The 23,847-nt window shown below is 52.4% G+C and overlaps 2 protein-coding genes and 1 long non-coding RNA gene across 16 annotated transcripts in view; 2 read left to right on the top strand and 1 right to left on the bottom strand.

Annotated features, from left to right (window-relative positions):
• Positions 1–5,615: 5,615 nt before the first annotated feature.
• On the bottom strand, positions 5,616–21,980 carry SH2D6 (SH2 domain containing 6). Of its 11 annotated transcripts, none has more exons than XM_066267575.1 (18): positions 21,851–21,980; positions 14,485–14,593; positions 13,161–13,186; positions 12,717–12,751; positions 12,216–12,286; positions 11,980–12,130; positions 11,345–11,403; positions 10,657–10,717; positions 9,763–9,785; positions 9,269–9,329; positions 8,808–8,886; positions 8,503–8,533; positions 8,341–8,365; positions 8,019–8,168; positions 7,856–7,914; positions 7,501–7,584; positions 6,835–6,993; positions 5,616–6,203 (listed from the first exon to the last, which is right to left on the bottom strand). In XM_066267575.1, exons 2-18 carry the CDS (start codon positions 14,542–14,544, stop codon positions 6,087–6,089), a joined length of 1,251 nt encoding a protein of 416 aa, XP_066123672.1. In that variant the 5' UTR covers positions 14,545–14,593; positions 21,851–21,980; the 3' UTR covers positions 5,616–6,086. The 11 variants fall into 11 exon arrangements, with proteins under 11 accessions (XP_066123672.1, XP_066123679.1, XP_066123671.1 ...); XM_066267582.1 differs by having other exon boundaries at positions 12,216–12,232; XM_066267574.1 differs by lacking the exons at positions 14,485–14,593; positions 21,851–21,980 and adding an exon at positions 13,304–13,445 and having other exon boundaries at positions 11,980–12,115.
• On the top strand, positions 6,211–14,155 carry LOC136330578 (uncharacterized). The gene is made up of 3 exons (XR_010730333.1): positions 6,211–6,613; positions 11,828–11,983; positions 13,638–14,155. It is a non-coding gene; the product is annotated as an uncharacterized lncRNA (long non-coding RNA).
• CAPG (capping actin protein, gelsolin like) overlaps positions 21,539–23,847 on the top strand; it is a 45,219-nt gene continuing 42,910 nt past the window's right edge. The window contains exon 1 of one of the 4 annotated variants that reach the window (XM_066267592.1): positions 21,539–21,694. The gene's annotated coding sequence lies outside the window, so the exon portion shown is untranslated. The remainder of the gene's footprint in view (positions 21,695–23,847) is intronic. The other 3 variants (XM_066267587.1, XM_066267593.1, XM_066267591.1) reach the window with 3 other exon arrangements.

The following is a 23,847-nucleotide window of genomic DNA, read 5'->3' as shown; positions in this document are numbered from 1 at the left end:
CCCGAGGGGCAGAGCATCGCCCCCTGGTGGGCAGAGCGTAGCCCCTGGTGGGCGTGCCAGGTGGATCCTGGTTGGGCGCATGCGGGAGTCTGTCTGACTGTCTCTCCCCGTTTCCAGTTTCAGAAAAAAAGAAAAAAAAAGGAAGAATTTGATTTCCTTTTTTTTTTTTTCAGCGAGAGACAGAGGGACAGACAGACAGACAGGAAGGGAGATAAGAAGCATCAGTTCTTCACTGCAGCATCTTAGTTGTTCATTGATTACTTCCTCATATGTACCTTGACTGGGGGCTACAGCCAAGCCAGTGACCCCTTGCTTAAGCCAGTGACCCCTTGCTTAAGTCAGTGACCTTGGGCTCAAGCCAGCGACCTTTGGGCTCAAGCCAGCAACCTTTGGGCTCAAGCCAGCAACCTTTGGGCTCAAGCCAGTGACCATAGGGTCATGTCTATGATCCTATGATCAAGTCAGCGACCCTGCACACAAGCTAGTGAGCCCGCGCTCAAGCTGGATGAGCCCATGCTCAAGCCAGTGACCTTGGGATTTCGAACCTGGGTCTTCTGCTTTCCAGGCCGACACTCTATCCACTGTGCCACCAGCTGGTCAGGCTTGATTTCTTTTTAAAGATGGACTGCTGCTTCAGGAAAAGCTCACTCCACAGGTTGTATTTTTCTCTTTTTGTCACAGACTGGTCATCATGCTCCATGATTGTTCTGAGGACCAGATTTAGAACTCATAATCCTGAAGTCATGCTCCTAACACCCCTTTTTCTCCTCAACCAGATTTGCAAAGCAAAGAAGGGAACATCTAGGAGAATTTAGATTAAAAGTAATTTTAAAAAAACCTCAGTATCCCCATAAATGGTCAGGTGGCCAAAAGGGCAGCAGGATCATAGTCGGTTACAACAGGGTTCAGGCAGGCTCTCGGCCAGGGGCCCTGGGCCACAGCCAGGACTTACTCCCTGCTCAGCAGACTGTGGTAGGTAGGTGGGTGCGTAGGCAGCTGGCTCTTCTCATATCCTTGGCATATGAGGAGGACCCTGGGAGTACGATTCTGGGAAGACAGAGTATACAGGGCCCCATCCTATTGGAGAAGGGCTGTTAAATATCCCAACTCAAGGTCCTTAGAGAGTGGGAATGAAGGTGAGGAGGGAGCCCCTCAGTAGGTGTGAAGGAGAGATGGGAGACTAGTTTGGTCCCTGGCACAGAGCATGCACTCAATAAATACTCATGAATGATGTGTGGTACAGTTTATGGTGGATCTGGAGCCAGCCAGGCAAGTCTGCATTCTGGTTCTACCACTAACTATGTGCTTCCGTTAACTTGTTCAGTGACCCCAAACCTCAAGGATACAAGTGCCTGTACCAAGAAGGGAGCTTCTTTACAAATATCAGAGGCCATACTCCCAGTAGTTTAGACCAAAAGAGAAATTTCCATCTCCCACAACTGGGAAGGATACCATGGCCAAAGCTGGGCACTTGGGGCAGCACTCAATGTTCCCAAGACTATTTTTCTCCTTGTCTTTGCCTGACTTCTGCAGACAGGCTCTGTCATGTGGTAGGGAAGGTGGCCATTTGCAGCCCAAACTCAGGTTTGGAAAGGGGGTTTTTCTCTCTCTCTCTCTCAACATCAATAAATCCATCTCAAAAAAGGCTGATTGGCCTTGCTTTGGTCCTAGCCAGAACTAGGTCACATGTCTGGTCCTATAGTGGAAGAAGTGGGTGTGTTACCAGGAGGAGGGGAATGGGAAAGCCAGGTGGGCAAACAAAACAACAATCACATTGCCTATAATACCAAAAGGTAGCTTGTATGTGTGTGTGTGTGTAGCTCCTGAACATGAAGTACTCAAGTGGGACCAGAACCAGGCTTGGCCTATTCTCAGTTACAATTATTACTAAGTATGAATCACTTGGCTCCACTATATGTCAGGCTAAGTATATCTCATATATATCATTTCTCATTCTCACAACAACCTTAAGAACTCAACCTACCACAGTCTGCTGAGCAGGGAGTAAGTCCTGGCTGTGGCCCAGGGCCCCTGGCCGAGAGCCTGCCTGAACCCTGTTGTAACCGACTATGATCCTGCTGCCCTTTTGGCCACCTGACCATTTATGGCAGCGGTACTCAACCTGTGGGTCGCGACCCCTGTGTTTTGGTCGTTCAACCCCCACCGGGGTCGCAACCCACAGGTTGAGAACTGATTTATGGGGATATTGAGGTTGTTTTAAAATTACTTTTAATCTAAATTCTCCTGGATATTCCCTTCTTTGCTTTGCAAATCTGGTTGAGGAGAAAAAGGGGTGTTAGGAGCATGACTTCAGGATTATGAGTTCTAAAGTAGATATTATTAGCCCCATTTTAAAAGTGAAGAGAGAAACCTAACCAGGTGATGGCACAGTGGATAGACAGAGTGTTGACCTGGGACACTTAAGACCCAGATTTGACACCCAAGGTTGCCAGCTTGAGCATGGGCTCACCAGTTTGAGTGCAGGGTCTCCAGCTTGAGCGTAGGATCACAGATATGACCCCAAGGCCATTGGCTTGAGCCTAAGGTCGCTGGCTTGAGCAAGGGGTCACTGGCTCTGCCAGAGCCCCCCAGTCAAGGTATGTATGAGAAGCAATCAACAAACAACTAAGGTGCTGCAACTATGAGTTGATGCTTCTCATTTCTCTCTTTTCCTGACTCTCTCTCTCTCTCTCTCTCTCTCTCACTTTCTCACAAAACAACAACAACAAAAAACAAAAACTAAGAGACTGAAGTTAAGCTCATACAAGCTGTGAATGACTGAGCCAGATTCAATCTTGGGAACTCAAGACTCCAGAGCCAGGTTTTTCCGAAGGTCAGGCTACCTCTTTAGAAACAAAAGCTGAAAACTTACTAGATGGTAACATTGAGCACACTCTGTCCCCAGCAGATGTGGTCTTGCCAGGGTGGGTACCGCAGCTTCCATGCCCTTCCCAGCTACACACTTCCTCTGCTTTCCCCAGACCTACAGACTCTTCCTGGCCAATGGAGACAGGATATGGACTTCTACACCAGGTGACATTTCTCCAAGACTTGATTCCCCAGTTGGTGACCATGCCTGGAATTTTCTAGTCTGGATAGTTGGGTGAGAGGAAATGGGGATGGGTGTTTGGAGCGACACTGGCATGACAAACAAATCAACGGGTGTCATCTCTCAGCTGAGTTACAGAACCACCTGTAGCTGCTAACTGTTCTCCCTGCCTCTGTGCTGCCCTCAACCCATTCAGCTCTCTACAGAGCAATCCTCCTAAAACATACTCACTCCTGCATCCACCCTGCTCAGCCACCTCCACGGCTCCCCTTTGCCCACACTCATGATGGTGGTCTCCCAGGCTCCTCCAGGCCTACCCCCCCCCACTTCTGCAGCTTTCTCACTCTCCACTGCCCCTCACACTTGGAGGCAGCAGACGTGGAAAAACAGGATAGCACAAACCATGTTCCATGGTTCTATATGGTGGGGGGGTATTTAAATCAATTTAATAAATTATCATTAAAAATTCATGCGCTGCTCAGATAGCTCAGTTGGTTAGCGTGTCCTCCAGGAGTAGAGATTGTTGGTTCAATCCCTGGTCAGGGCATGTACAGGAACAGATGGATGTTCCTGTCACTCGTTCTCTCTCTCCCCCCCTCCTCTCTCTCAAAAATAAGTAATTAATTAAAGGAAATTCAGTTCCTCAGTCACACTACGTAGGCTCATTTCGAGTGCTTGATAACCTCCTGTGTCTACTGTGCTGGACAATGTGTATATAGAATGTTCCTATCATCACAGAGACTTTAGTGGACAGCACTGGCTTTGACATTTCTCTTACAAAGGAAGCCTTAATGAAGCAATGTAATCAGCTTTAAAGGAATCTAGGGTAGACTTGACCTATTCTGTGACTCAACAAGTATTTGGCAGCAACTATATTCCAGGTCCTGGGTACACAGTAGTGGGGGCAGTGGGAGTAGTTGGTCGTTTTCTGGGAGTAAAAAGGCCATTGCTAGGGAGTGTCTTTAAGTGCCTGCCTGGTCACTTTACCCCAGAATGGGGAGCCATGAAGGCTTCCTGGACAAGGGGACACCTAAGCATAGAACTGTAGGCTGGGGAGGCAATAGCCAGGCGGAGTCACCCCCCAGACCATACTCTTTGACATTCAAGGTCCCTTATTTATAGACTGTACCTGGACTGCTCCTTCTCTCTTTTTCCCCAGCGAGGGAAGATATGGAGGATAGTTGCTTAAAGTTAGTCCCCCAGCTGGGACCAAGTGGGTCCTTGTGAGGGACAGTTACCAGGGTCAGGCTGGGGAAAGTGTAGAGGAGAAAGGCCACTCCCATCCAGAACTTACATGGAGTCAGAGCTGGCTAACAGAGCTGAGTGGGGATGTCTTGGCGGTTTCCTAGCCCGCTGCTTCTGCTACAGTCCCCAGCGGCTAATCCTCCCTGCACGTACACACAGCGGCCCCCCCCCCCCCCCCCCCCGTCTGCCCGGAGGTGCCAGCTGCCCCATCCTGCTCCTTTTCCTGGTGTCTGGCAGGGAAACCACCCCTGCTGTGACTTCACTGGCAGTTCGTGGACCCCAATTCACATGCTCATTTGGGAGAGGTGAAACTAGAGTTCTGCCCTTCAGGTCCTGGACAGTGCTGGTCGCTTTATGCTGAAAGCCTGGATTGAGCCTAACCCCAGGATAATTGGGTAGGGACGATTATCTTCACCTCTGTAACAGGAATCAAAGACCCAGCCAGGGCAATTTGCAAGAGCCGCAACAACAGCGGCAGCATTCAATGCCCTCCGGCTGCGCCTGGCCCCGAGGTCGTCCTCCCCCAGCCCCTTCCGCTGCCAGCCTCGCACTTGCATTCCGCAGTCTTCTGGGGCCGTCCCCTCCCTGTCTACCCTGGGCTCCCGCGGCCCGGCGGCCCGGTGGTGGGCTCCCGTGCGCGCCTCCCGCCCGACCAGAGCCCAGGGTCCGTCAGGAGACAGGGCCGGGCTGCAGTGTGTAGAGGTGCCGGCCTCACCAGCCAGCCCAGCACATGGCGTCCTCACAGCCGCCCTTTGTTTCTGCGGAGTCACAGTCACATGGCGCTTCCGGCACCGGATGTTCCGGGCGCCGCGCCAGGCGCCCCCACCCACGGCCCGGCCCCGCCCGCCCCGCCTATTTCGGAGCCCGGAGCTCTGGAGCCTGCTGGGCTTGGGGGACGCTCCCTGCGACTGCCTTTCTTCCTCTCCGAGCACCACCAATGAGCCTTCCTTAGATTTTTACGACTAGGCTGGCAAACCCAGTATCCAGTGGTTTCCTGGGGTCCACCTGTCTCCCTAGGGGGGTCACCTAGGGTAAACACGTGGTGGACAAGAACTTAAAACTCCATTCTCATCATTTATGGAGTGACTGAGACAACACAGAACCTCCCTCCCTTCCCTTCTCCAACCACTGCAAACAAAGCAAAACGAATCCCACCCACCCTGGGGCTGACTTCCCTCCTCCTCAGCACCGACCATAAGGGCAAAGGCCCCGCGAGTGGGCAGAAATGGGCTCGGCCTCCACTGCTCTATCCTCCCAGGCCTAGTCCATGCCCTGGGACCCTTGAGAACCTTGGAGCCACATTGAGACCATCTCTGCCTCACTCAGCAAATTCAATAATTTATTCAACAAATAGCAAAATACATGTTGCGTAACCAAGTCCCTCCCAGATGCCAGCCCTGTCTTAAGCTCGGAAAAGAATGTGAGAGGATTCTCTTTGTGTCTGCAAAGTGCTCATGCTGTCCCCAAGAGGCTCAGGTTCCCCGAGCAGGCCTTCACTCAGAGCAGCTTGGGAGGCCCTAGTAACAGGGTGGACACGCTGTTCCTGGGGACTGAGAATGGGGCCTTGCTTCCCAGCCTTGGAGAGGCAGCAGGGAGCACAGGACCAGGCCCTGGGTGAGCATGGCAACCTTTCCCAGTGCTTTGTCTGGGCCTGCTGGGACTGAGACAAGGGATAGGCAAGGCCTGGAGAAGTGGAAACCTGGGGGAGGAGAGGAGACAGCACAAGGTGGACAGGTGGATGGGCAGGGAGCAACTGATGGGGCAACAGGCGAGCATGCACATCCGCTGAGATTCAGGGCTTGGTGGGGAAGAGCAGGCAGGTGAGTTGCCGGCTGCCACTGTGTCTGTCCACAAGGGGCAGAGGGTATTGCGTGTAGTGCTGGACCATGGCAGCCACAGAGGAGAAGCGCTGAACAGAGAGGCAGGGCATCAGTGAGACCCTGGAGCCTCATGCTGGGAGAAACTTCCCGGAACTGCCGGCCTCTGGCGAGGGTGCTTGTTGACCTTTTTGTAAATATTTTCCTTCCTGTTTGTTTCATGGGGTTCCACTGCCATCTTGCTGCCCAATTCCAGGCCTTGTGCAACCCTCCTGTGACTATACTCACGGATAGGTTGTTGGTTAAATCATATTTCCAAGGCCAGCTGGGAATAACTCTGGGGACTGGCCTCTGCCCCTGACCTCCAGTGTGCAGAGCCAAGTGGAGAGTGACTGTCTCTGGTCTGCAGCCCAGCAAGTGGTGGGCGCACGTTGAATCCTGGCACAGACAGGAGTCTGGACTCTACCTGGGCTCTGCCGTCCTCCCAACTGGTTCACTACAGGTAACAATGCCCCCACATGGACCCTGTGCAGACTGAGACATACAGGAGGAAGTGCCTCCCTCAGAGGAAGGTGAACCTCTAGGAAAGGATTCAGGTCACTGGCCACTTTAGAAAAATATAGGATGTGGGGTTTTCCCTAAGCAAATAGCCCTGGCTAGGCCCAGGGTACCCTCTGCTCTGGCTTTGTTGCCCTTTAGCCCCCTGCCTCCGTTAGCACCCACCTCCTCATGGTTCCTGCCCTCCCGGCCCAGGGCATAGTGGCGTCCACTGTCCAGCCGCCGGATGGGAATATTGAAGACCCGTCCATGGAGAAGCACTGCTAGGGTGAGGGGCTGGGAGCCATGAGGGCCTGAGCTGGGGCGCACGGTGTAGGCCCCGTCCTGTGGAGGAGACCTATCAGCCTCATCTCCCACTATTTCCACTGTCCACCTGCAGCCCAACCCCCCCCCCTTTTTTTCCTGAAGTGAGAAGTGGGGAGGCAGAGAGACAGACTCCCGCATGTGCCCCACCGGGATCCACCCAGCATGCCCACCAGGGGGCAATGCTCTGTTGCAACCGGAGCCATTCTAGCACCTCAGTGACTGGGCCAACTTTGCTCCAATGGAGCCTTGGCTGCAGGAAGAGGAGAGAGAGAGACAGAGAGAAAGGAGAGGGGGAAGGGCGGAGAAGCAGATGGGTGCTTCTCCTGTGTGCCCTGACCAGGAATCGAACCCAGGACATCTACACACTGGGCCGACGCTCTACCACTGAGTCAACCGGCCAGGGCTGCAGCCCGACCCTTGATGGCTATCCCCCACCCCTTGCTCAGCTGTCCCTTCCTGCTCGGCCAGCCATAGCCACGAGAGAAAGGGTTTCTGAGAAGGCCCAGGGGCTCTGTAGTTTCCCACCTTCTGGCATCGGAGCAGGGCACTCTCAACAGCATGACGGTCACAGTTCCCTGAGTACCAAGGCTGACCCAGCAGGCTGCCGTCCTGTGCATGCACACACACACACACAAGCACTCAGAGACATGTGTGCTAGGGCACTGGATGGGGGCGGGGATCAGAGAACCCTGGGGCCATTATTTGTGTTCACAGCTGCCTTCCCCAGACAGTCTGCGCAAGCTGAACAAAGATGCACCGTGCCTGGTACCCAGCACGGCCCCAGGCACATGGTCTGTACGTGTTCCTTGCAGTGGTGGACACTAGCGCCAGAGGGTTCCTCACAGGCCATGCCACCAGCCCTCTCCCAGCCCCTCCTCACCTCAGCAGCCAAAGTGCTTCCAGTGGGGGCCACAGAGGAAGGAGAGGAGCTCTGTCCTGCTGGAAGAAGTAGTATAGTAGTATAGAGCTAGGGCTGGGAGGGGATTAGACGGAGGAGGCTTGAGGCCCACTGCAGGGGTGGGGAGGATGGAGGGAGTGTGTACAGGGCTGAAACCCAGAGCAGGGCATCCAGTGTTCCCCCTCCTCTCCAGGCCTTGGGCTATGGTAGGACCCACCAGCGAGGCCACATGTCATCTCCAAATGAGGGGTGATGTTGACGTAAAGGCTGGGAGCTTCCTGCTTTAATGCAGACCCTAGAAAATGACCAGGGGTGACCCCTCAGACCTGCTTGCAACTGGAGGCAGAGCTGCAGGACCCTCTCCCTCAGCAAAGTGGGGCGCAAGGGAGTCTGTGGCCTGCAGGGCTGTGTCTGGGGTGGGCCCTGGCAGGACTGCCTGGGTTCATGCTGAAGATGCCTGGACTCACCTTTAGAGGTGGCATTCGCTGCTCCCTGGGACACAAGAGGTCTGGTCAGAAGAGACTTGGCTCTGTAGGCCTGCTTCTCTGGGCCTGAAGTCCCTCCCTAAGACTCCCTTTCTCCCTCCCTCCCACCCACCCCCAAACCCGCCTTTTACACCAGCCTCTTACAGTCCAAGCTTTCTCCAGGGCTCTGATGGGCCTGTGGGGAGAAAATTGGGAAACAGAGCTCAGGGCTTTACTTCCTTAAAAAAAAAAAAAAAAAGGGCCAGTGAACCGAGAGATCCCAGGGTCAGGGCTGGGGAAGCCTGAATTTCTCTCTCTCTCTTTCTTTCTTTCTTTCTTTCTTTCTTTCTTTCTTTCTTTCTTTCTTTCTTTCTCTCTTTCTCTTTCTCTCTCTCTCTCTCTCTGTCTCTCTCTGTCTCTCTCTCACATGCATGCATGCACACACACACACACCCTGGTGCATTACTCACCTGTGTACTACTGATGTCCTTGGCAGAGGGACCGGGCACATCAGGACTTGGGAGCTCAGAGTCTGAGGTGAGGCAGGGACTAAAAACAGAGGGCAGGCCATGCTGGGCTGGGACTGAAGCTAGGAGACACATGCAGGCCAGGGAGCACCTGGGGACAACTGCAGGGCCTGCTGCTTCTCTGCAGCCTAGGCTTTCCAGGAACCCTCCCAACAAGGCCATAGCAGCGGGGAAGCCCCCCCCCCCCCCCGCCCCAGCCCTCACTCTAAGGCATCCTCTCTCTTGTAGCCACAGTTGGGGTCAGCCTGGACAAAGGTGGAGAGTCCCTGAGTGTCTGAAGGCAAAGGTGTATTGGTGGGGGTGGTCAGAGGAGACAGGGAAGGAAATGGACTCAGAAGAATGTGTTGTGCTGTGAGGCCCTGAGGGCCTCGGGGCATGATGGGTCTGGGTCAGAGGGAGGTCACCTGGATTGGGCTCACACTCTAGGTAGATGTCCTCATTAGATTCCTTTGCAGAGCCTGGCACCTAAGATAGAGAGGGTGGGCGAGTGAGAGGAGGGCAAAGCCATCACTGGGAGACTATTGGCACCTCATGCCCCCTCACAAGGTGACCCTTTCTGGGAGCCAGCTGGAATGATTAAAATGCCTCCTCTGCCTGCGAGGGGGTGCCCCACAAGCACCTTCCCCTCCAGAGGTGCCCACAGGCCCCAGCGTCAGAGAATGTGGGTGCCCAGGAGGAGCAGTGGGCCAGGCCCTCCACAGTGGCTCTGGGTAGCCCCCTCAGGACAGCTGACCTACACTCTGCCTGGGGCCTGTGGTCGACAGGGAGGAATTCAGCCTTGGGCCTTTTTCCTTGGTTTCAGGGACATTTCCAGGCCCTCCCAGGCATCCCACCCCAACCATGCCAACTTCCTAGCCAGAAGCCTAGAGTGTGAGGTGGGAATTGAGGGGCTGCTCACCACTTGGGCTGGTGCACTCAGCTCTGGAAGAAAAGGAGAGGCCCACCAGTCATAAGCATAGGGAGAAAGGAATTGAGAGAGACTTAGGCTGAAGAGTGGAGTATCCTTGGAACTTATCTGAAGGTGTCCTCGGAGCCAGCACGGAGGCCTCAGCGAACTGCCACCCTCACCACCCTCGCCCCACTCCACTACCCCATGGGGTTGCTTGACTTGGCCTCCCAATTGACTTGCCAGGTTTGGCTCCAAATGACTTGGCACTGTTCCAAAAATCAAAACCCCCTCAAGGTCACAAAGGTTTACCAACCACTGAACATGTAAAAATAAATGTGCCTCAAGTTAGCCATCTGATCTTGGGCAGGAGGCTGCCCCTTCTGGGGCCTTTTAGATGAAAACATGCTGGCTAAGGTCCTTCCCTAGTCTGACATCCAGGGTTTGGGGATCACAGGCCTCCAGGTACTTACCTTAGGGGAAAGTCTCTGGACAGAGGTGGCAATAATGACATGAATGGAATTAGAGACTGGTGGCCAAAGGGCCCCTTTGATGGGGGATCACATTCAAATGTGTCTCAATAGCGAGCTTCCTCTACACTGAGTAGACTGCCAGTCAGCCCTCTTCATCCTGAGGTACCGGTCCCCTCCCCTACCCAGAGCCCACAGCCGACTCTGCTGTGTGATCTCAGGCAAAGCGTTTTGTGTCTCGGGCCTCAGTCTCCTCAACTGCCTGCCTTTAGGGCAGTGGTTCTCAACCTGTGGGTCGCGACCCCGGCGGGGGTCGAAGGACCAAAACACAGGAGTCGCCTAAAGCCTTTGGAAATACATAACCAGTGTGGGCCGAATACCCCTTCTCAGGGCAGGGGCATGGCTAGGCCCGAAAGAGAGAGGACATCCCCTTTACCTCGCCTCCCAGAGGACAGTCCCGGCTTCACAGCCTCCTTCAGGCTCAGCGCTGCCATCAGCTATGGACACAATGAGCGGTGAGGGAGACCCAAGTGGGGTGGGGATGTGGAGGGGAAATTGAGGCATGGGAAGGGCAATGTATATCTGTGCAGCTTAAAAAAACACTGCCACACAAGAGTTAATGTACAAAGTGGGCAACCCTTCCCTTTGCCTCAATTCTGTGGCTCTTTCTTTGTCGTGAATCCCTCCTTGGTTTTATTCCAATAAAGTATATGATGAAAGTGGTAGCTTTTAAAGCCCATAGCAGGATCATGGCAGGAGTGCGAGCTGGCAGCAATTGGCAGCTCAATGGGGGATTACTTAACTGTTTAGGGGTGTGTGTGTGTGTGTCCTCAGGCCCCAGGGTTCAGGAAGAAGCAGCAGAGCCTGTTTGTCTCCCTCCCCCCAACCTTACGCTCTGGCAAAAGGGCTGAGTCCTGGGTGCAGACAGGAGGGTGAAAAGACTGGGCTGGGCAGGTGGGAGCAGCAGCTGTTCACTGGGCCCTGACTTCTGATGCATCTAATTTTTCAGGGGCCTCTTGAAAGCAGATGTGGGGGAATCTTGCGAGTGAGGTGCCTCTTAGATTTATTCACTGGGAAATGGTCGCCTGGGGTGGAGTGGAGGGACTTGTGGGGAGTCTGTTCACCTTCCTGGGCTGGAGCTGCCGCGGTGGTGACTTGGGTGGGCTCAGGGGGCCAGAATGATCTGGAAAAGACCCCAAGCATTTGAATCTCTAGGTTTCTGCCCTGTAGGTTCCCATTTTCCTCCCGCCCCACTTAGCCTCTATTTCCTCCTCCCTCCCTCCCTCCCTCCCTCCCAGTCCACCCTGCTCACTGGCTTCCTGGCAGCCCTGTCTCCATGGCAACTGGAGGCGGCCAGCTTCCCTGCCCCCATCTGACCCAGCCCGGAGAACCGAGGGGGTGTGATACCAGTGGGCTCTCCTGTCACCCCTACCCTTGCTCTGAGATTGCTGGGATCTCAGAGGGGGAACGCCAGGCCCAAGAGACCAAGTCGTCCTCTTGCTTTCCCAGTGTTGCCTTGGTTACACTACCCCTCCAGACTCTTCCCATCTTCCACCTTCCTTCTCCCCTCCTCCTTCCATCTCTCTCTCTCTCTCCCTCTCTCTCAGCCCAGCCAAAAGTCCCCAGCAACTGCCAGCTGAGGCCTCTCATAGCTGCCCAGCACGATCGCGAAGAGGCCAGGCCTGCGTCCTTTTTCCTGTGGGAACCCTCCTGCCCTGCTGACCACCCAAACTTCCTGCTTCCACTTCCCAGCCCTTACCCAGGTACACAGAGTCCTCCTCAGTGCCAGGAAGGTGGGCAGGGGCTAGATTCAGGGGCAGAGCCTCACAGGGGGGCAGCTCATATTCATCTTCCTCTTCTTCTTCCTCTTCTTCCTCCTCTTCCTCCTCCTGGGCCTTTGGGTAGGGGAGCTGAGCACAGGGGGATGGAGGGGATGCAGGAGGAGGTGGTTCCTACCTTCCCCCACCCTGACCCCAGCTCAGCAACTGGACTTACCCAGTGTCTCCAGGCCCCTGAGACAGGCAGAGAAGGTGGGCAGGGGTCATCTGTTCTCCAAACTGGAGAGTCTGGACAGGAGACTGATGAGACTGGCCTCATCTCCTCCCAGCCTGCCCTCTTTCTAGCACAGTGACTTGCTCCCTGCTCCTCCTCCCCAGTGTGATGAACCATCTGCACTTCTACAGCCTCTGCACTGAGAAGCCTCAGTGCTTCTCTAGCTCAGAGGAACCTTCATGACGGGTCTTTCCAACACCGCTCAGGGCCAATGACACAGACGTTTTGGAAACAAAGACCCCTTCCAGCTCACTGCCTGTTATACCTATGCCAGCCCCCTACCCCATGCACTCCTAATTCTGACCAAGACAGGTAGAAGAGTCAGGCCTCAGGGACTCAGTTGTGCTGGGCTATGATGGCCACAGATGGAGATGCCACTTAGGGAGACTCAAATTGCAAGGGGCCCTGTTCTGCTGGGTCCCTCTTGCTTACTGTGTCACTTACCTATACCCTTGGGAGGTGGAAGAGGTGGCCCCAACCTGTAATCATACTATAGTCAACTCTGCCCAAGGGGTTTTTATCTGCTTTTGAGTTTTTATCATCCAGACACTGCACAATTCAAGGGCATTCATGTCCATGACAATGTGAATGGAGCCCCCTGGAGTTGTGTGACAGCAGCCTGGGACAGGGCAGCAGGAGTTAGAGTCTGAGGACCAAGTTAGTGTCCCTGTGGGTATACTGCTGGATGAGTGGGTGCTAAGGGAAGCTGGTAATGGGAGAGCCCTAGTGCTCACAGGGCAGTGGAGGTACAGGAATAGTCTCAGTGGGTGGGCGGGGAGGACCCAGGCACAGCCAGCACAGCCCCAAGGAAGGCTGTGCCCAGGAAAGGGGTGGCAAGGTGGAAACCAGAGAGGAGGGTGGAAGGAAAGCAAGTAGCTAAGTACTCACCTGGGCTTGCTTTCCCTGAGCTTGTCCTGGAAAGAGTCAGGGAGGAAGGTAAGGGGGTGATCAGTACAGCTAGATACCACTCCCTGCCCAGCATCCTGGGCCCCCAGCAGTGGGCAGATCTTTGTTCCAGAACCAGGTCTCACCATGGCCAAGGTGAAGGAGCTATGCCTCCCTGAAGCCCAGTCTCCCAGTCTCTGCCACAAATGGCCAGGGGACAGGAGCCTTATTGTTCCCATTATTTGCATCTCAGTCACCTGAAAGGTGGGCCAGCTGTGGCTTCCAACCCCAGACCAACTTCATCCAGGTCACACCAAGCCCAGCCCCAACCTCCCCACCCACACGGCCTCCCCTGCTGGTGATCTCTAGCCCCTTTGTCCCACAGGCAAAAGAGCTCTCCCCTCTCCACTCAGGCTTGCAAAGTTAGATAAGGGTTCAAAGGCTTTCTACGGCTCTCTGACCAATTTCTCCTCCTCTTAGAGGCTCATATTCACCTGGGACCAGTGAGACCAAGCCCTTTCCCAATTCACAGAAGATATGACATTAATAGACAGATCCAATTAAAAGCAGGAAACTGCCTGACCAGGTGGTGGCGCAGTGGATAGAGCATCGGACTGGGATGCGGAAGGACCCAGGTTCGAGACCCCGAGGTCGCCAGCTTGAGCGCGGGCTCATCTGGCTTGAGCAAAGAGCTCACCAGCTTAGACCCAAGGTCGCTGGCTCCAGAAGGAGGTTACTTGGTCTGCTGAAGGCCCACGGTCAAGGCACATGTGAGAGAGCAATCAATGAACAACTAAGAAGTCACAACGCGCAACGAGAAACTGATGATTGATGCTTCTCATCTCTCTCCGTTCCTGTCTGTCTGTCCCTGTCTATTTCTGCCTCTGTAAAAATAAAATAAAATAAAATTATTACCATTGATTTAAAAAAAAAAAAAAAAAGCAGGAAACTGTCCTTGCAGATAATTTTTTTTTTTTTTTTTTTTTTTTTTTTTTTACAGACAGAGATAGTCAGACAGGGACAGAGACTTGACCGCGGGCCTTCAGCAGACCAAGTAACCCCTTGCTCCAGACAGCAACCTTGGGCTCAAGCTGGTGGGCTTTTGCTCAAACCAGATGAGCCTTAGCTCAAGCTGGCAGCCTCGGGGTCTCAAACCTGGGTCTTCCACATCCCAGTCCGATGCTCTACCCACTGTGCCACTGCTCGGTCAAGTCTTGCAGGCACTTTTTAAAAACTCTTTATGCCTCTTGTCATTTGCGGGTCAGTCGTGATCAATGGTCAAGGAAATGGAGGTTAGTGAGAAGCTCAGAGAGATACTCATATTTACTTGGACATCTTCCTTTTCTGATGGATGTATTTGTTCATTCAGTAAGTATTTACTGAACATTCACTGTATGCCAGGCACTCTTCCAGGTGCTGAAGATGCTGTAGGAAAACTAAACAGGCAGGTAGGCATTATGTGTGCATTTCCTCAATGAGTTCTCACAATAGCTTCATGATGTAAGGACTAGTTTTATCCTTGCTTTTCAGCACAGAATGCCACAGACTGGTTTAAACAATAGAATTTATTTTTTGTTCTGGAGTCTAGAAATCCAAGATCAAGGTGTCATCAGGGTTGGTTTCTGGTGAGAGCTCCCTTCCTGGCTTGCAGACAACTTCTTGCTGTGTCCTCACATGGCCTTCCCTCTGTGCCTACACAGAGAGAGACTGCTGGTATCACTTCCTATTATAAGGATGCCAGTCCTATTGAGTCAGGGCCTCATCCTTATGACTTCATTTAACCTTTATTACTTGCATAAAGGTTCTAGCTCCAAACACAGTCACATTGGGGTTAGGGCTCCAACATATGAATTTTGGGGGACACATTTCTGTCCATAACACTGAGAAAGACTGAGAAGTTGACTTCCCCAAGGTGATGCAAATTAGTAAGAGTTGAATGTAAAATTCAACCCAAAGTTTGCCCAGCCTAGGCCTGTGTATAAACAATTTAGCCATCTTGCACCTCACCCAGGACTGGGTCCTGACTCAACCTTCCTGTGATGGACTCAGGCACATTGGTACTCGCAGGCCTCCTTAAGGAGTCCATGACTTCCAGATGCTGTTTCCTGAGTGAGTTTTAGAACTTTGACAGCTGAGAAGTGTTGAGGTGAAAAGAAAGGTTGGAGCCTCGTGTCTAAATCTGTTTAAACCAAGGAATGAGGAAACACAGCTTGTGTTTGAAGGAATTTTCTAGGGCACTATCACTTTCCTATTCTCATTATTTTGGTGAGGTTCCGGCTGCTGGCACAAAGAAGAAATGTAGGCCATGTGCTTGCATCTTTAGAGGCCACGGTGCTGGGGACACTGGGAAGAAAGCACCAAGGTCGAGGCTGGCCACAGCCTTCAGAGAGGGAGACCAGATGATTTGGAAACTGCAGGAGAAAGGGCATTTAAGAAGCCATGAAATGGCCCTGGTCAGATAGGTCAGTTGGTTGAAGTGTCGTCCCAACATGTTGAGGTTGCAGGTTCGATCCCTCTTCAGGGCACATACAAGAATCAGTCAGTGATGGCATGAATAAGTGGAACAACAAATCAATGTGTTTCTCTCTCTCTGTGTGTGTTTCTGTCTATCTCCCTTCCTCTCTCTCTAAAAATCAGTAAATTAAAAAAAAAAGTCATGTGTAGTCTAACAGGGAGCCAATTTGGTGCAGTGGGGAAAACAAAAACAAAGAAACAGTCTTCCCTGGGGTCAGAGATGGGGTCTCCTCCTTGACCGCCACTCCCAGCTGACTTTGGTTCCACATTTGGACCATAACGCAGGGGGCAAGTGGAGACCTCTTATGGGACCAGAGTTGTCAAGTCAAAGTCAGCAGGAGGCTTTACGTACCACCCCACTGGAAACAAGCTGGTGTGTGTGTGTGTGTGGGGGGGTGTTACCAGTCCATACTGCCCTAACCTCCGCCACGCCCTCCTTCTGGACACAACTTTGCATAGGCAAATGCCAGGGCCTGGATAGCTCGGGTGGTTGGAGCATTGGCCTGATATGCAAAGGTTGCTGGTTTGATCCCTGGTCAGGACACATACAGGTACAGATCAATGTTTTTGTCTTTTTCTCTAAAATCAGTAATAATAATAAAAGAAATCTTAGCTTCCCAAGCCCTCTTGAGATCTTAAGAACTGGATGCTCCAGGAGAGACTTGGGAATCTAGATGATTTCTAACAAGCACCTTCAATCAATCTTGTGATCTGTCAAGTTTGAGAAAGGCTGCTCTGTAGGAGTCTGAGATGTGATGCCTTGGACACACTGAGAGCCACGTTCAGCCAGGTGGAGGTACCTCCTGGGAAGGTGAGACCAGGCAGAAATGTGTCATAGCTTTATGTTTCTATAGTCTTGAGTCATTTTTATGACAAATGTTAACTATTTTTATAATTTAAAATATCAGTCAATAGATTTTTTTTTAAAGGAAAGAAGGAAGGGAAGGAGAGAGGGTGACCTGGATTTCAAACATGAAGAAGCACTAGAAGGAGTATGTCTTGGGAGCCAGGGGGGCCCTGGCTGTGGGAGGTGAGGCCAAGGGCAGGGTCTGGGAGTGTGAGGCCACCCTGGAGACCAGCGAAGTAGGGGAAAGGGTGCTGAGAATACAAGGATTCTTCTCCCGGGAGAATGGAAATCCACAGAGCAAGCGCAAGGGATGTGGTAGAAAGGGAAGGAAGAACTTTCTGAGCATGAGGTTAGGGCCAAGCAGGAGGCATGGAACAGGGCTGAACATGAGGGGCCGGGAAGGGGTAACTTGGAAGTGGAGAACGAGGTCCTGTGAGGGCTAAGGAAGAATGAGCCGCTCAAGATATTTTTACCTGAGCAGGTGGCCAAGGTCCATCTCTGGTTGGGTTAGTTCATGTCAGGGACGATCTTGAAGCAAGGTTATTGGAAATAGGGGAGAAAGGGGGCCTTCCTGGGCTGAGGAATGAAGGGGAGTGTTGGGGCTGGTTTAGCACAAGCTGGCAGAGACCCCTCTTCCTCTGCAGCCCACTGCCCTCCCAGGCCTGCTGAGTCAGCTTACTCTGGTGGCAGCTGTAATGGGCCATGCAGACAGAGGCCATTGCTGTAATGTGATGGACAGAGGCCTGGACAAGCTTCCTAAGAGGACTCTCTGGCTCCTGTTCCTCCACGGTCATTTTTTGCTGCACCTTCAGAGGTTTGTAATACTCTCCCTCCCTCCCTCCTGAAAGTAGATACAAAACTTAGTGTGTAGTTTGTCTCTATTTTTCTGGAATGCATAACACTAGCTTTCAATAGATTCCAAGGGGCCCTGGCCAGGTAGCTCATTTGGATAGAGTGTCGTCCTGTTACACCAAGGTTGCAGGTTCAATCCCTGGTCAGGGCACATATAAGAATCAACCAATGAATGCATGGATAGGGGGAATAACAAATTGAGGTTTCTGTCCCTGTCTCTAAAATCAGTAAATAAATAAGAAATAAAATAATTCTTAAAACTGGTTCTGCCTGACCAGGCGGTAGCACAGCAGATAGAGCGTTGGCCTGGGATGCTGAGGACCCAGGTTCAAAACCCCGAGGTCACTGGCTTGGGGTCATAGACCCTATGGTTGTTGGCTTCAGTCCCAAAGTCATGGGCTTGAGCAAGAGGTCACTGGCTCAGCTGAGGCCCCCCAGTCAAGGCACATAAGAGAAAGCAATCAATGAACAACTAAAGTGCCACATGAAGAACTGATGCTTCTCATCTCTCTCCCTCCCTGTCTGTCTGTCCCTGTCTGTCCTGTTGTGCTCGCTCTCTCTCACTAAAAAACAAAAAAGAAAAACAAAAAACCTGTGGTTCCAACATGATTGGGGCCCCAGGAGGCCCATTCTGTACCTATTGACTTAAAGAAATTTCATTTGGAAGAAATTTAGATCTTTAAAAAACAGTGCTTTTAATATATAGCAAACACAATAAAAAAGAAAAAGGACTCTTCTATATGTATGTTAACCTTCAAAAAAGTTTGTCTTTTGCCACCCCCTCAAATCCGCTCTCCTTACCTGCACCTGGCAATGCCCTCTTCATAGGTGGTTCAAACACTCCTTTCCCAGACCCCAGCCTTCTCTCCTCCCCCTCGCTCCTTATTATGCAGATCACCACAGCTTCATAGTTGTTTTAAAACTTGATCCATGAGCCTGACCTGTGGTGGCACAGTGGATAAAGCGTCGACCTGGAAATGCTGAGGTCTCCAGTTCAAAACCCTGCGCTTGCCTGGTCAAGGCACATATGGGAGTTGGTGCTTCCTGCTCCTCCCCCCTTCTCTCTCTCCTCTCTCTTCCCTCTCTGTTTCACTCTCCTCTTTAAAAAAATGAATAAATAAAAGATTAAAACTTGATCCATGAGCCCACTGCGCAGATTCTACCCAGGAGAGAGCCAGGAAGTGCCCCAGTATTCGAGACACACACTCGTTGTTACATGGCTTTTCTCATCTGTTTCTAGTCTCACACAGGCTCCTCCTACCTGCCGGCTGTGTGCCTGCCATTCTTTGGTGGAACGCTCTGGCCTCCTTCCTCCCTCCTCCTTCAGTCACAGCTTAAGTGACCCTCAGCATGAATCTCCAACCAGTGCAGTCTGTCTCCCCAACCCCCAACACTCTTGGGGCTCTCATCACAATGAAATCTACAGATTTGAGGACTTAGGCTATAGACTTGCACTCAATGGGTAACAACTGGGTATAGCTGGTTCACAGTCAAATTCCAAGGGCCCAGCCCACAGCTTGGCATAGCAGGCTCTTGAAAAATATTTGTTGCGGTTGCATATTTAAATCTTGCTCAAAGCCCTCCTCTCTACAAACATCCTTGGCTTCTCTCTTCTGAAATGACCCATGACTTGCTCCTTTCTTGCCCACTGGACACCAGCCACCAGACGTAGACTGGTGAGCAGTATCTGAGCCCCTTTCCCTGTTACCTGCAAATAATCCTCTTCTCTACATGCAGATGGATTACTAAGGACTCTTCTCTGGGTACCTTTGACTAATCTTGCCAGCACCCTACTGAGTGGGGGAGGGATGTATTCCTCCCTACCTTCCTGGGCACTCCACTCCTTTTTGATTTCCCCACCCCCAACTCCCTGCCAGATGTAATTTGGCCCTGCTTAGACTTCCTTCAGCTCAGCGCCCAGGAGCCTGGCATCTCCTGTTCCCGCTGAATCCTTGTTCCTTTCTCTAAAGTCTGATGAGCCGAGAGACCAGAAAACCGGCCTGGTCTTCTACCAACCTCTCTGAAAGACCGCACTGCCATTCCCGGATGTGTCTCCATCCCCACATCCTTCCTTGATGGGTGAGGAAGGCCCTGAGATCACCCTCCCCACCTTTAACCAACGGAAAAGCTGAGACTAAAGCGGAGATGGATGCTGGGCCTAGGGCCAAGGCAATCTAATTATGTACACAGGACCAAAGCCCTCAGTCCCCTCACCCCAGTCCCAGGCCACCATAGGGACCTGAGCAGTGGTTCTCGGGAAAGGGCGACCCCTGGTGGTAAGGAGAAGTATGGCGAACTGTCCCCATCTCCAGGACAGGCTGACAGGAAAGGATGTGGCTGACAGGAAAGGACCACCATAGAGGCTTTAATTATCATGTTATTGATACAAAGACCTCGCTTCGAAGGGCAGATATCTGTGACGTCCTATACCAATACAAGATTTCTGAAATATGGACAAACGATATTAAGGAAAAATTCTACCATTATTCCACTATACGTGAAAGGTGTTTGTAATTTTCAATCACCATTTAAATTTTTTCTTTTTCTTTTTTTTTTTTTATAGAGACAGAGCGAGAGTCAGAGAGAGGGATAGATAGGAACAGACAGACAGGAACGCAGAGAAACGAGAAGCATCAATTATCAGTTTTTCGTTGTAGCACCTTCGTTGTTCATTGATTGCTTTCTCATACGTGCCTTGACCGTGGGGCTACAGCAGACCGAGTGACCCCCTTGCTCAAGCCATCGACCTTGGGTCCAAGCTGGTGAGCTTTGCTCAAACCAGATGAGCCCACACTCAAGTTGGCGACCTCGGGGTCTCGAACCTGGGTCCTCCGCATCCCAGTCCAACGCTCTAGCCACTGCGCCACTGCCTGGTCAGGCTCAAACACCATTTTAAACAAACTTTTATTGAAAACATTCATGTGCTAAAGGTATCGCTGCAAAATAGGGAATTTTGCAGTTGCATCAGTAACCAGTGTAGGTGCATGCATCTTCTTGCACAGAATATGTGTGTACCTGAGTGGCTCCCAAAGTCCTGAAGGGGTAAGAACCCAACTTTGGAACACAGTACCCTTAGCCTTCCCTGCAATGACCTAATAACACTGCCCTGTGACTTTTAACTCCATCCTGCTGGCTGTATATTTAGGAAGGAGGAATAAACATTAAATGGCTTCTGACATATCACCAGCAAGCAACACAGGCTCTTTTTTTTTTTTTTTTCTGAAGCTGGAAACAGGGAGAGACAGACTCCCGCATGCGCCCGACCGGGATCCACCCGGCACGCCCACCATGGGGCGACGCTCTGCCCACCAGAGGGCGATGCTCTGCCCATCCTGGGCGTCGCCATGTTGCGACCAAAGCCACTCTAGCGCCTGAGGCAGAGGCCACAGAGCCATCCCCAGTGCCCGGGCCATCTTTTGCTCCAATGGAGCCTTGGCTGCGGGAGGGGAAGAGAGAGACAGAGAGGAAGGCGCGGCGGAGGGGTGGGGAAGCAAATGGGCGCTTCTCCTGTGTGCCCTGGCCGGGAATCGAACCCGGGTCCTCCGCACGCTAGGCCGACGCTCTACCGCTGAGCCAACCGGCCAGGGCCAACACAGGCTCTTACTGATTCAAGAGCAGGGTGCTAAACCCTAGAATGCCGTCAAAGGCGAGAACAGGCTTTTATTAAAGACAGGAACTGGGGCGATAGGTTTCTCCAAGTTCCTATGGTATCTATCCTTTGTGTCTAGGGGCAGAAAGGCTACTGAACAAAAAGGTTGGTTGTCTTAATAGAAATACTTGGAAAACCAAGTCTTTGAGAACTTCCCGGCAAAAATGGGCATGCTTAGAGACCACCTGACCAGTTATTATGACCCCAACTCCCACTATCAAGGGAATCTGAGCAACCAATACGGCATATACTCTCTGGAGTTGTTTCTGTTTCGAGATTAAATGGAGTATTTCTGGGAAATAGCTGGTCTCGACCTAACTACAGAAGAATACAATCTTATTAACATTACAGGGTCCGGCTATACCTTCATAAATTAGGTCTTTTCCTATCAGCCTTGATGGTCAGGGACATAGCAGTGTATGACCAGATCAGAAAACGTAAAAGCTGAAAATGGGGTTGGAGACACAAAGTCCAATGTGTTGCTGGCTACTGTGGTGTCACTGCTCCCGATACCGGCGTAACCTGAATCCCCACTTGGGAGCCAGAAATCAACTGAGAAGAGGCCTCTGGAGAGACTGCCTGGCCCCGGAGGGTGAATGAAAGTGGGGCCTCAGCACAGCTCATCCCACCGAGCAGGCTGGACCCCCGCGTTCCTGACTTGCACTGACGGTTGGGGTAAGTCCCTTCTGTAGCGCCACAGAGGCTCCCTGGGTAACCTGGGAGTCAGGGCAAGAGTTCTGGCGCTTGACCCTGAGGGTGAGCAGAGCAGTCTGAAAGCACGCCGAATACGAGTGCCCTGGGTATAGCTTCCTGGCAGCCCCTCGGCCTTACCTGGCCTGGCCTGTAAAGCTGAAGCCTGGGCGCAAGGCGCTGCGAGCGGTCGGACACGGCGGCCCGAGCATTCGGACCTACAGCCCACACACGGAGGACCGATCCTTGCCTGGGCTTTCCCACCCCCGCAGGCCTAGTCCGCCTGAAGAAGGGACTGCTCCTCCCTCCAGGAGAGGGCTCGCTCCAAGGACGGAGGAGAGCTAGGGGGGGCGACCAGGCCCCCACCCACCATCCTGGAGGATGGGGTTGCTCTTCCCGTGCAACCCCAGCCTCGCTGCGAGGGGGCGGGGCTCAGGCTCACGAAGGAGGGCTGGGACGGCCAACTCCGCAGCACAGCAGAGTGCGGGGGCGCGGAACCGGACTGGCACCGGAAGAAGACCCCTTCCCTACAGCAGCGGAAGCCCCAGTCGGCTACGGGGATCCCACTGCGCGGAACGCTGTCTTCCGGTCGCGATCGCGCCCCTCCTCGAGGTCCCGCCCTGCCGCCCATTCCTGCTGGGAATTGTAGTTCGTGGGGGGCGGGGCTGGTGGGGCGGGCGCGTGCATGTGTCTGTGACTGTGTCCAGGCCTGCTATGGCGTCCCTGTCCTCCTGTCCTCGCTCGCCATGGCCCACTGGACCTGGACTTGTCACAGGAGTCGCAGCTCACTCCTGCTGGGATTTGTAATTCGAGCCTGCGGAGGTGGTGGGGGGGGATCGCACCCGAGTCCAACCCGGAGCAGGGTCATCCTATTCCTTGTTTTCCTGCGTGCCCTGGACAGAAGGCCTGCTGTGGTGTTCCTAACTCCAGCTGGGCTCCCCAGGCCCGTCCTGCCGCCCTGCAGTGTATCTGCAGGTGAATGCAGGACCAGCTTCCAAGTGTGCAAACTGAGGCACAACTAGGGGCCTGGCCAGCCTTAAGTGGAAAGGCTGGAAAAAAAGACAAACCCTGAGATCGCCAGCTTGAGCGCGGGCTCATCTGGTTTGAGCAAAAGCTCACCAGCTTGGACCCAAGGTCACTGGCTCGAGCTGAAGGCCCGCGGTCAAGGAACATATGAGAAAGTAATCAGTGAACAATTAAGGTGTCACAAGGAGAAACTGATGATGCTTCTCATCTCTCTCCTTTCCTGTCTGTCTCTGTAAAAAAACAAAACAAAAAAAACCCCACAACAACAACAACAACAAAAAACGCGGAAGGGAGGCCTTGGCCTGGAAGGCCTACCCCAAGCCTGTTAGGCAAGGCTGGGCTAGGAGAGTCTAGAGCCCTTTCAGTTCTTAAGAGTCTGTGATCAACGTTATCTTTTTCTTTTCTTTTCAGTTAATTTTAGAGAAGGAGGAGGAGAGAATGAGATCGATTTGTTGTTCCACTTATTTATGTATTAATTGATTGACTCCTATGTGCCCTGACTGGGGATCCAACCCACAACCTTGGCTTCTGGGATGACCATCTAACGAACTGAGCTATCCTACCAGGACTGTTAGTGCTGTCTTAAAATGATGAATAGAGCCGCCCAGGACTGGCTGACAATGAATAGAGCCGCCCAGGACTGGCTGACACGGTAGAACTGGTTACCTACAGGGTTTACAGATAAAATTTTTATTTGCTAAATTTGGCAACACTGTAGAGGGTATTCAGGGTGAGAGGAAGTAGCTTGCGACAAAGAAAACCAAGAAATGGGGTGACCCTGGCTGACAGGTTTGCTTTGAGGTCAAATGGGATTTGTGAGTGGGATGAGGTATAAAGCTTAGGGCATGGGTGAGGTGTTATCATCGCCAGGATCTGAACCAGAAACACTGGAGAAAGGGCTCTGGACCTTCAGGAGCACCGCTTTAAAGGGAAGGTACACTACTATAGTTATGTAAGATGTGCCCATTAGGGGAAGCTGGGTAACAGAGACATGGGACCTCTCTATACTATTTTTTAAATAAGATACAAATGGGTCAAGGATGGCTTTGCCACTGAAAGATTACAACACCCCTTTGGTTTTTGTTTGTTGACAGCTTTATTAAATGAACAAT

The sequence above is a fragment of the Saccopteryx bilineata genome, chromosome 3 (genome assembly GCF_036850765.1).
Source record: "Saccopteryx bilineata isolate mSacBil1 chromosome 3, mSacBil1_pri_phased_curated, whole genome shotgun sequence".
Classification (NCBI taxonomy): Eukaryota; Metazoa; Chordata; class Mammalia; order Chiroptera; family Emballonuridae; genus Saccopteryx; species Saccopteryx bilineata.
This window is presented reverse-complemented; position numbering and strand designations above follow the sequence as displayed.